Source organism: Anguilla anguilla, chromosome 8 (assembly GCF_013347855.1).
Source record: "Anguilla anguilla isolate fAngAng1 chromosome 8, fAngAng1.pri, whole genome shotgun sequence".
Classification (NCBI taxonomy): domain Eukaryota; kingdom Metazoa; phylum Chordata; class Actinopteri; order Anguilliformes; family Anguillidae; genus Anguilla; species Anguilla anguilla.
In genome coordinates, this window is record NC_049208.1 from 28,900,090 (window position 1) to 28,912,381 (window position 12,292).

The 12,292-nt window shown below is 43.7% G+C and overlaps 1 protein-coding gene across 15 annotated transcripts in view; it reads left to right on the plus strand.

Moving 5' to 3' along the window:
- The window catches only part of adgrb2 (adhesion G protein-coupled receptor B2), a 261,436-nt gene that overhangs the window by 141,868 nt on the left and 107,276 nt on the right, over positions 1-12,292 (plus strand). For all 15 annotated transcript variants that reach the window (XR_004766568.1, XM_035429761.1, XM_035429760.1 and 12 more), the window contains 4 exons: positions 1,750-1,944; positions 2,556-2,624; positions 4,975-5,083; positions 5,524-5,670. Coding sequence is in view for 14 of the 15 variants with exons in the window: in XM_035429761.1 (XP_035285652.1) it covers positions 1,750-1,944; positions 2,556-2,624; positions 4,975-5,083; positions 5,524-5,670 (520 nt within the window). In the remaining variant the exon portion in view is untranslated. The remainder of the gene's footprint in view (positions 1-1,749; positions 1,945-2,555; positions 2,625-4,974; positions 5,084-5,523; positions 5,671-12,292) is intronic.

The following is a 12,292-nucleotide window of genomic DNA, read 5'->3' on the forward strand; positions in this document are numbered from 1 at the left end:
CAGTGGAGGTTTAATGTTTGTTTTATTGAAACACAGCTATTCAAATGCCCAGTTGAGAGTGCTTGACAGAACAAACTAATTTTTATACATTTTTTTGAGCATAAGGTTCAATGTTTACCTCATAAGCTGTTGGTGGTGTTGAAATTCCAGTGTCCCATAGGCCAATGTAGGCAAATGGCTGGTGGGGCAGCGCTGAACGGAGAGGAGAGGGCCTTATGACAGGACTTAGAAACAGGCCTCCATGGGCCAAGTAATGTCTCTGCTTGTCACTACATTCAATCCACAGAGTTGTTAGCAGGTGAATTTGGCAGTTACTATGGAACACACTTCTGCATCAACAGAACATGCGACAGTCGGCCCGCCATGAAGCCTTCCTCAGACCAGAGCATGAACCCCTCTCCCCCCAGACACCCACACAAAATGATTTCACATTTCTACACAATTGTTTTTCACTACAACAAGCTTACAGCTTGTCCACCTCAATCCCCCGTCAACACCTTGGAAGGCGACTCCTCGCCTGGACGTCCAGGAGCACGCCAGCTATTTTTGTATCCTCCCGTAGGGGTCCTCACTTCCTGTTTGCCTTTGGGGGTAGATAGGTCCCTGGAGATGTCAGAGACCCTGCAGGATGCCAAAGGGGGTTTAGAGTGAGGACCTGGAGCGAGGGTGCCTTCACCATCAGACATCCTCTAACAAGATCGAGTTAATCACCCCTCAGTTTAGCTGTCCATCACCTCCACCCTCTATGGCCCTCCGGACATAACTCAGCTCCTCTTTCGTCTCACGCAAAATACATTAAATTAATTTAATCCCAGGCTTGTCACATGCTGCCTTAGAGCTGCCTAATAGAGTATTTTAATTTGAATTCTGTTGAAGAGAAGCACGTGTTGTGCCCCGTACGGTCAGGCAAGACTGCGCTCACCGTGACATGTCAAGGGGAACAAACAGAGCCGTGTGTGTACTCTCGAAATGCGAGAGGTGTCCTTAGTACATACCTAGGCTGTTCCGGAGTCTGAACAAAAACTGTGACAACCTCAGGCAGTCCATTGGGGGACTGCCTGACTGACAGAGAACTCTTTCCAAACGGCCTAAAAATAGTCATGAGATGGTGGACGAGATATGCTTTACTTTAGAATATCTCTCCTTCTTGTTGAATGTAAAGCTCTGTCCAGTGTGCAGTCTTTACTTTGTGATAAATTATCTCTAGTTCTACCCAATCACTGGCATCACTCAGAGGGACTGATGTGAATGTGCTGATCTTAACAAGGTTAGAAAAGCCGCTGTAATCACTGAAAAAGCATGAGTGTGACATGAGTGAGTTTGCAACTTGTGTGAGTATGCAAGGAGTACAGTACTGTTGTGTAGTATGAACTTATATCTGGCGTATGGAGTAAAAAAATATTTGAAAATAAACCCAGAGAAATGATTTGCATATACCTATCACAAACAAATAAGGGGCTCTTACAGGTCTAGTTAATACATATTTAGTACATCCACCTAGGGTTAATTCAGTGTAACTCAACTTGTCTTTCCAGATTTGTCTGACACTGTTGATTTTCCCAGTATGTCTCTTTTGGCTAGCCCAGCCAGTCTAGTTCCTGGTCTTTCCAGGTATCTGACCTAGCAGGTTTCTACAGCATAGCTGATGGTCTCTCCCAGTTTGTGTCACCCAGCTGGTTTCTCCAGGAGTCTCTGGTCTCTCCCAGTGTAACCGGGGTTGTGCTCGGCTTGGCTCTCTTCCCTCTGCAGCTTCGAGAGCATCTTGCGAAGGGTCAGAGGACCCTAGCAGGGGAGGGCATGTCTCAGATCGTGAGGAGTCTTCACGAGTTAATGTCCCGGAAAAGCTATTACAGCGGCGACCTCTTATTCTCTGTGGAGATTCTCCGAAATGTGACGGACACCTTCAAGCGAGCAACCTATATTCCAGCTCCCGACGACGTGCAGGTCAGCAAACGCGTACGCACGCGCACACGCGCACGCATGAACACTCACACATTCCCAGAGTAAAACCAGGCCAGGGATCATTCCCCTCAGCCCAGTGTCACTGCGACTGCTTCCAGGGTCTGATGAGGTCAAACCCATCCTCCAGTGTGATTACAGCGGGGTCATACTGTCAGTCTCTTAACTCAGAGAGGGAAATGACCTATGCCATCTGGCAGCATTGAGTATTGTGACACCTCTCTCCAAAAGACACAAGTGTGTCACGTGGTGACACTGAGAATGACTCAGTCATGCTTGACTTATTCATTTGCTTTCATTACAGGATAAAGGAGTGCACCGGAGGTTAATTATTCACCTCTGGCTGCATTATCCTACCTTTTATGATGTTTACATTGTGCTTAAAATGAACTAAACTAATATTTAATTATTTCACTTGGCTTGTTTACTTTGCTTGTTTATTTTCTCCTCCTTTTCCTCTACCATTTCCTCTCCCTGTTGTTTCTTTTACCTTTCCCTTCTGATTTGCTTCTTTCTTTACACTTTCTTACATTCTACTGTCTCCTACTCACTCGCCTTACTTTTTCATTAACATGATTCCCTCTTCCCCCTTGCAGAAATTCTTCCAGGTAGTTAGCTTTATGTTGGACATGGAAAATCGTGAAAAGTGGGAAGATGCTCACCAGGTAGGGACGTCTTCCTGCTGTGTGTGCAGGTGCGTGTATGTGAGAGTGTGTGTGAGAGAGAGAGAGAGAGAGAGAGAGAGAGGGAGGGAGGGAAGGGGTGAGGGAGGGAGGGAGAGAGAGAGAGAGAGAGAGTCTAATTGGGCTAAATGGAGTCAAGGCACAATGTAGGAAAGAGGGCTAGGCTGTGGAAAAGGGCCGTCCCAGATACCCTACAAGCCTTTAACTGCCATTATTTCCTGAGGCATACTGTATGGCCAGTTACAGTTGATCAGACCTGCTCAGATGTTATATTTAAAGCTGGGTCATTTACTCGACAGCCAAAAATACCTGCAGCTTTGTGGCATTGTTGCCATGGCAACACAGTCAGTTTAAACCTCCTATGATGCCTCCAGCTGTGTACATAAATGGGGAGATGTGTAAAAAGGGCATTAGTCTGTTCATGGATGCTTTTGCGCCATATATATGGCGTCGATAAATCCTCAACCCCCACTTGTGTGCCATGTTGCATCTTTCCTCTTCAAACAGGGTTTGATTACTTTCATTCTGTGGTCAAAACACAATGGTCTGTAGCTGCGTAAGTGGAAACCGTTTTTGTGATGACCCTGTAATTAGGACCCTAACCTTCCAGCTGAGCCCATTGTCTCGCAGTTTTGCTTATAGCCATCTTCGCTGAGCAAATGTGCTTCTCTCACCTCCGCTGAGAATTCCTGTTTCAAGGGTAGCTGGAAGGCATGGTGACCTGGATGCCAAGGGTTCATTGTCACAATCTTTGCGGTGTTTTTTTTTTCTCTGACTTCCAGGTGCCAGCTAGGAGAGCTTTAGCATTAACGGGGTGTTGGGCTTCACATTTGATTAATTGTTCTCATTACCTGTATAATTAGCTTCACTGAAACAGTTTTAGAGAAGAAAGGAGAGAAAAAAAAATATCTGTTAGAGAAATATGTTCCAGAGAATGTCTGCATGTGAACTTGTTTGAAGGAGAGATGTTTCAAATACTTTACATGTGCCTGTCAGACAGAGGTTAGACAGAAAAAGAGAGAGTGTGTGTATGTGCGTTTGTGTGCATGCATGGGTGTGTGTGTGTGTGTACATTCATAGGTGTGTGTGTGCGCGTGCATAGGTGTGTGTGTGTGTGCGTGTTTGCATGTATGTGCTTGTGTGTGTGTATGTGTTCATGTGTGTGTGTATGTGTGTGTACATGCTGCTTGTACTAGTGTGCAGAGCTTCTTACTTTGCCTCAGCCTGCCCCACCACCCTTTTTACCCCTGCGTCACAGAGTTTTACTGTATACCATCTGGATCTCTAATTACTCATCTGGACCAGTGGTTTGAACAGATTTACAGTAAATATGACTAAATTGGCACAGTCTGAGAAAGCAAATGCAGGTTAGCAATAAGCATATGGAAAGCCATCACAGGTATCCGTCCTTTTGATTAGCCTCTGCAGAGTGGAAGATAGGGTTGCAGATGCATTGTGGGATATCTTGTCAGTCTGAATTGTTAGCACATTCTAGCCTGCCCGTGAAGATTGCGAATGCGATTAGCTATTCATTTATACAGTTGATTGGAGTGCATAGGAATGTCTGGCATAAATGACAACAATGGTAATTATCCTGATTATGATAATGATGACTATGATAAAGGTGGTGCTGTGAATGAAAATTATGGTGATGAGACAAAAGGTTGATGTTGATAATTGATACTGTTTATTTTTGTAGACTGATCATATAGAAAACATAAATACGGAAATGGTAACTTATGTAGATGAATATAAACCAAATGATTATGGCATGTTGAGGAATGACAGAATTGCATGACCATTAGAATCACAATTATCACAGTTATGTATTACTATTGTAGACATTTCTTAAAATGGTGTAAGAGACATTAGTAAAATAGTGGAAGCTGGTTGAAATAAATTGAAAACAAACTAAAAATAAAAAAGTAAATGTGTTGCCCTATAAAATGTGCTTAAAATTAAGTCAGCATGCAGGATTTTACTTCTTTGTGTGTGTGTGCGTGTGTGTGTGTGTGTTTGCATATGCATGAGTGTGTGTTTTGTGCGTGTGTGTGCATGTGTGTGTGTGTGTGTGTGCGTTCGTGTGTGTGCGTGTGTGTGCGTGTGTGTGCGCATGCGTTTTTGTGTGTGTGTATGTGTGTGCGTGCATGTGTTTGTGTGTGTGTGTTTGTGTGTGTGCGTGTGTGTGCGCATGCGTTTTTGTGTGTGTGTATGTGTGTGCTCGCATGTGTTTGTGTGTGTGAGTGTGTGTGTGTGTGTGTGCGCGTGCATGCATGCATGCGTGTGGAATGGAATGATGGTTAAAGTCAGTGAAAGTATTTCTCTGTCTCAGGTCTCTCCCGGGTCTATGTTGCTGATGCGAGTGGTGGAAGACTTCATCCATCTCATCGGGGAGGCACAGAAGGCCTTCCAGAACTCACTCTTCTTCACCAACAACCTCAGTAAGTGTCAAACCCCCACACCCCCTCCGCTTCTCAGTATCCACTCAACACTGCCAACTACCTGTTACTTCCCTCTGTATCACGCCTCTGCCCTACTGTAATACAAAGACCTTATGACCCTGAGAATTGTATGTTTGTGTGTATGTGGATGTGTGTGGATGTGTGCGCGTGTTAATGTATATGTCGGTGGTAGTTTGTTTGTAGATGCTTGTCTGAGTATCTGACAGAGAGAAAGAAAAATTGCACGATTAAATTAATTATGCTTGTGTGCCATCTGAATTCTGAATAGTTTAGTATAATGTGAGTGTGGGAGGCGTGTGCATGCTTTTCTGAACTTTCATTTGAATGGCTCCCAATTCTCTTTCTCATTCTCTCTATCTCTCTCTGCCTCTCTCTCTCTCGCTCTCTCGCTCTCCCTCCCTCCCCGCCTCCCACTCCAGTTGTCACTATCCAGCGTGAGCCAGTTTCGGCGGTTTCCAGCGACATCAACTTTCCCATGAAGGGGAGGAGGGGCATGAAGGACTGGGCTCGGTCCTCTGAGGACAAGCTCTTCATCCCTAAGGAGGTTTTCACCCTGTCCTCCGAAGGTCAGTCTATCTTTTGAACAAAGCCACGGGCTGCAATCAGCTGCCATGTTCTACAGTCTGTATTACAGTGTTCTTCCTCGTTTTGCAACAGCCTCAGCTAAGGATGACAGACTATGTGCTATAGCCCCCATGTATATAATAATTTTGATGATTTGTCATGGACCTCCAGCCCAGTAGGAGCCGCCAGTTGTAAATAGGCACTTGTGCCACTTCAGTGCTGAGCATCAGTTCAGGCATTCTTTCGTGTCTCATTCTTAATGGATCGGCTTATAAACTGTCTGAGCAACACACCGTAATAAGTGTTTCTTAAACTGAACCGACCTTTATAGGGGATATTTGTGACAGCTGATAGTGAAATTTCCTGAGTTATTATTGCCCCAGTGAAACGCACTGCATCACTGTCAGCTGCCACGGACCAGCGCGGCAGTGCACTTAACGGCAGCATGACCACCGCCTCTATCAGTCTCCTTCTCCTCTCCTCTCGGCGAGAGCTCCCCTCCTCCTCCTTACGCAGTCCCAATCCGGAGTGCCCACGCGCCTCTGATGTTGCTGAGGCTGACAGAAAGAGCCAGGAGCTTGCGTCCCTGTGCTCAGCCTGCTCAATTTAACATTGATCTGTCTCCGCTGATGCTTAGCCACAGTGCAAATGGATGGCTTTTTTTTTTTGTTTACTGTAATAGATACGATGATTATTATGATTATTGTTGTTGTTGCTGATACATCATTATTGCTGTTGTAGGCAGTATATTATTACACTGTTACTAGCTGGATATTGTATGAATTTTATTTTAGGTTTCTGGTACGTTCAGTTTATCCAACTGGGCACATTTTGCTGATGTCGAAGTCCAGGGCTTAGAGGTGTTTCACTGGAAAGAGCTTATCCTGGATTAGTGTCCAACTTTTACTTGAATTACTGTGGTTAGGACTGCAGGCAAGTGAAATGATCTTGGATCAGGTGTTGGACAAATTATGTCTCAGGAATATGCAGTGACATCTCTTTTATGGAACGTTTGAAGCCTACCTTCACACAAGCCACAGTCATCAGAACCATTACCAACCCTTCTGAATGACTGGGTACTAGAACAAGATGCATGAGTCTAATAAACTGAAAACATGTTTGTCTTTTCTTGGAAAGACATCAGAAACACCGAAACACATCTCCCTCATTCTAGATGCTATAAGAGTGTCTGCTCCTCTATGGCAAGAAGTCTAGTGATAACCTTAGCTGACTCTCTCCTTCCATTTACACGTAGAGGTCGTAAATCAGATGTGCAGCTTTACTGCAGTTAACTTGCAATGCATTACACACACACACACACATATATATATATATATATATACACATACACACACACACACACACATATATATATATATATATATATATAGTCAGGCCTTGCTTTACCATGATATATGTTTATACATACATATACGTATGTATGCACGTTAGATGTTATGTATATATTATTATTATTTATTATCTATGGTATATGTGTTAAATGGGGGTGCAGAATTGCTAACGATATCTGTCGGAGTCTGTAGGCTGTCCGTTTTAGTTTCCATCTTCAACAGGTCAGTAATGGGTGAAAATGATATACAGTATACAGATGAACTTTGTCTCAAGGTTCTGGCAACAAAGACTTGCCTGGCCTTCACTGACACCTGCGTGTGGAGAAGCTCTGCTTTTCCTGTTTTCATCGAATTGTTACTCGTTGTGCTCTGCCAGGACGGGAAATAAAAAGCGAAGAAGCGAACGAGCGGAGTCAGGAGGGGAGAGGTGGAGGCTGTCCGCAGGCCGTAATTGTAATTTGCAGTCCTCACAGTGGTTCTCTTTCTCCCTTTCCAAGAACTCAGAGAGCACTGATCGATTTTCTTCATCCGCCAACTGCGTGATGGAGGCACTGACAGCTGGTACAGACACCCAGAAGGGGGCTAACAGAGAGAGAGAGAGAGAGAGAGATGGGGGGACAGAGAGAGAGAGAGACGCTTGAATCGGTTGAATCCCAAAATAAAAAGAAGACAAAGGGAAAATATGTTCCTAGTGGTCTTAATTGGTTTCCATTTTCATTTATGTTACTGTTTTAATTGTTGTGCAGCTGTCTGCTGAACTGTCTGTAATTGAAAACGTCTGCAACTGCAACAGAAGTGTATTTCAAGCAAGAAAAGAATTTCATTTGGAACGAGACAAAGGTGAAAGTTTACAGGGATAGGAATAAACTGGTTTTGTGAAAGAAGAGTGCTGGGAGATTAAGGCACATTAAGGCAGGTGTGAAGATAGTTGTTTGCGTGGGATGGAGGTGTGTCAGACTGTCTAGTGCCACCAAAGCTGTCTGAACCCTACTTGGTCTCCAGGAGCCTGCAGTGCTTTCATTCACCTGATCCTGCACTCTGCGGAATTACAACCTGATCCACTTTTGTCCCTCAACCTGGCTGACAGCGGACCCATGCATGATAAGTTTTATCAGTAAGCTTGGAAAGTTATATTTTGATTATGTATTATCTGTGTCCTCTCATTACACTTCCTCTGTCTCTCTATCTCCCCTCTCTATCTGTCCACTTCGGACAGAGAAGACAGAGCTATATTTGGGGGCAAGCACTTTACTTGAATTCTTCCAGTTTGGACAAAAGCTATACAACTATGCAGCATATTAACAATGCTGAGGCAAACCATCAGTTGATTACAAACAAAGAACTGCACTCCAAAATCTCGAACAAAGGAGAACAGAGATGAAACAAGGTTAAAACAGCTTTGTTGGAAAAGAGGAAAAATGACAGAGAACAGAGAGAGAAAGAGAGAGCAGCAACCAGAACAATAAATAAATCAAGGTGCCAAACAAATCATCAGAATTTGAGGCCATTTGTTCTAGAGGTTTTTCCATGTGAGTCACCCCATTATTATACTGTATTATGCCGGGGTTCACACCGCATACATCGTAGACTTTAGAGCCTCATTAACTAAGTTTCAATCCAAATTTTTTGCAAATGTTAGGCAAATTTTTCAGAAAAAATGTAAATCAATGTGTGTGTGAATATTCTGTAGAGGACGGGACAAGATTAAATAATCAAAAGAGTGACGTCATCCTTTGTTCCAAAAATTGTGTTTCCATCTCCCTTTACTGCATGTTCTACTTGTTGATATGCAACCTTTCCACCTCGGCCAGGTATAAAAACCCTTGCGATATTTTGCCTTTTTTGGGGGGGATTTCAGGCGTTTCCACTCGGGTTTACATATGTGCAAATTCAGTTGGATAAAAACAGTAAAAACAGTTGGATGGAAACACCACTAGAGATGGAATGATCAATGAGAGACAGCGGGTATGGATTTGTCACTCTGTAGATCCAACCCCGTAAGCAGTACTGTGACATTAATGGGCTGCCGCTCTACCTGACAGGAAATTAAAAACCCGACTTCCGGTGTGTCTCTCCCTCCCTGTGCTGCCATAATAGGAGATGACAGTGCCCTCCTGTCTCTGGTCAGATGTGTGAGAAAGGGTTATGCTGTTTAATGTTCTCTCTCAATCACCCTGTCTGTCTCTCCCTCCCTCTATCTCACTCTGCCTCCCTTTCCCTGTCCTCCTTCCCCTTTGTGAGACTGACAGAAAGAGAATTGGAAAGGGAGAAGGTCAGGTTCTATTCAGAAGTTAGTTAGCCTCGGCCGTGCGGCGTGAGGTTTGTTATCGGTTTGGTTCGTATGGTTCATTTGTCACACAATCAGAACTTCGCTCTAACTGATGCCTGTCTGATTGGCTCATTACGTGTTTCTGTGAATAAAGACCTATTTGCCAAGCGCTTTCAGAAAAGTACATTTACCCTTAAACTCGTTTAAGATTTCGATGCTATATGGTTCATGTTTTTTTTTTTTTTGACCCAGAATTATTAGCATCACGCAGAATTAAAATACAATTATATTAAAAAACAGGTAATATGCTGTGTTATATGCTGAGAAAATGTGAAAAATGATATTCTGTGATACTAATAGTTAATAGGAATAGCTGCTGTGCGTTTAACACTTACAGTGCTACAAGCTGACGCCGGGCACCCACCGCACGCGTAGCGTAAACGACGCGTAAGCAGCACGGTGAAGCAGCACGGCGCGGCGCGGCGCGTAGCGTATCTACACTGGTTCCGTTTGTGTCGCGCAAAGGCTTGCTTAAAGCTCTATATTCCTAGTAGCTCTCGCAGTCTGAAGTGGGATTACATTGTGTATTTCACGTTTGTTCACGACTGTTGATTATGGGTTAAGTGAATACTTGGTGAGAGACCTTTTTCAGTTTGTTAATTTGGTAATATTTCGTTAACTCATGTAAATACGTGATAAAGTAAACGCTTTCAAGAATTACCATAAGCTTAAATCGCAACGTAGCCTGCATAATAATCAATCTCAAACTGTATTCATTTATTTGCTTGGTTAACAAGCGTGCCAATTTCATGAGGAATATGTAGTGATCATAATAATAATAAATAATCCGTAATCAACCATTGGGAATTCCTGTGTTGTCTTGTCATTCACGTCAAAACATTTATAGGATCAGATTTAGTAAAATCAGCTAATCATCAAAAAGATAGCGTAACAGTTTAATCTTGAAGGGATATGAACACCACAACACCATGAACACCGGAAGCTTTGAAGTACAAGTGCAATGAAGGCTTGCTTACAACTTCATTTATAAAATAGGTGCATTTTCATCGGCAAGACCACTAAATAATCTGATTTAAAGCTCTGTGGATTATCTGATTTTTATTAACAAGCCCTTTTTGAAAGCACGGCGAACAAAGACATCAGAGAAGTCAAATAGGCTGAGCAATGGTTGGTTAAAAACTACCTTCCAACACTCGAGCTAACAAACCGCTGCTCGGTGCATTCACTTCTACATCATTCAATAGGCTACGTCTTTCTGTGGTGTATTTTCAAATTTAACCCACCCCCTCCGCAAAATAAGATAGCAAAACTACGTTTGCCTTTTTCCCAGGTTCCAGTCTTTTTTTTCTTTCTGCAAGGACAAAACAAAAACGAAAAGGCTTGTATTTTTTTAGCTGCTTATAAAATATCTGGGAGGGAACTATGGACACACCCCCAGTAGCCTAATATAAGGATGAAATATAAATCAGAGCATGTATACCTAGCATTTTAGAGCATATTTCTGTGTATAAACAGGCCATCGTGACGCGCGACAAGCTGAAAAATAGAACAGAAGCGAAAAACAATGCTTCAGTTCGCTTGTGTCGTGCAAGCTTCGCAGCCGGTTCGCGACACGTTCGCATTTGGTGGAGAGGATGTCGCCCGCTGCCGTTGTAATAACAGTACTTCAACTACGCTTCAGTTACGTGCGTAATACGCTCGCGGTCGATACGCGTGCGGTGGGTGTCCGGCTTGAGTATGAACATGGAGCTGGAAACTGTCTGTTGGTCTTTGTAAAATGTAGTAAATGCACCATTTCTTAAATTTAATGTGTAAATTACAGTGTTTATACCATCATGTGCACATAGACTTAATAAGCCTGACACAATTATTTGTTGTATATTGTAAACTGATGTGTCTTGCTATTCTCCTTTAGCAATGTGTGATGTTATCTCAAAGTAAGGTTATTTCTTCAGCAGCCAGATTGGGCTGCAATTGGCTTACACCAGATTTATTAACTTTCCTGCCCATTGTTTTATACAGTTGACTTCAAGTAACCTTCACCTTTCCATGATGAATATACAAAAATCTTGTCACAACCTATTAGACATACATCAGTCTTTTCCATTACATTAGATTGGAGCAGACAGGCTATACATTATGCAATTTAGTCAGCCAGCAATCACTTAAATTGTTTAAAGGCTGGTGGAGACAAAGCCGTGCCGAGGGTATTAATTTTGACCCACCCAACGTGTTCAATGCATCCCCCACTTATGAGTTGCTTTTCAGGACAGCCATTTGAATTCTACATCCTCGCCATTATTTCCTCAGGGTCAGATTTAAACTTTTCTTTTCAGTAGCCTTATCCATAATACAACCGTGCTGGCATGTACATGGCAGTTGTGAAGAATGCTTCCTGGCTGGGGTCTGAAGGAGAACAGCTCCCACCCTCCCCCTTTATGAGTAACTCGGTCGCTGACATGTTGCATTGCTATCTCATTGCCAGCCGTAATCATGTCAGGGAGGCAGTTGAGTCATCACTGGCATGCGGACGGGGGTGTATCCCTGCTCTCAGCCCTGGGGGCCGGGCCTCCTCATCCTTGGGGCCGTGCACAGTGTGCCCCCCCCCCCCCCGCCCCCCCGAGGCAGGCTGACATTTATGCAAGGGCATGCTTCCCCGTGGGAACTAGAGGAGTGGAAGAGAGAGATGGAGAAAGGCGTGACATGCTGGCATACAGGATACGAGAGAGAATGAGATTGTGTGCGTGTGTGTGTGTGAGTGTGAGAAGGAGAGAGAGACAGAGAGAGATTTTATGTGTGTGTGTGTGAATGAGAGAGACAGAGAGAGATTGTGTGTGTGTGCGGGAGAGAGAAACAGAGAGATTGTGTGTGTGTGTGGGAGAGAGAGACAGAGAGATTGTGTGTGTGTGTGTGTGTGTGTGTGTGTGTGTGTGGGAGAGAGAGGATGCTGGTTTTTGGCAGAGAATACTCTAAGAAAGCAGG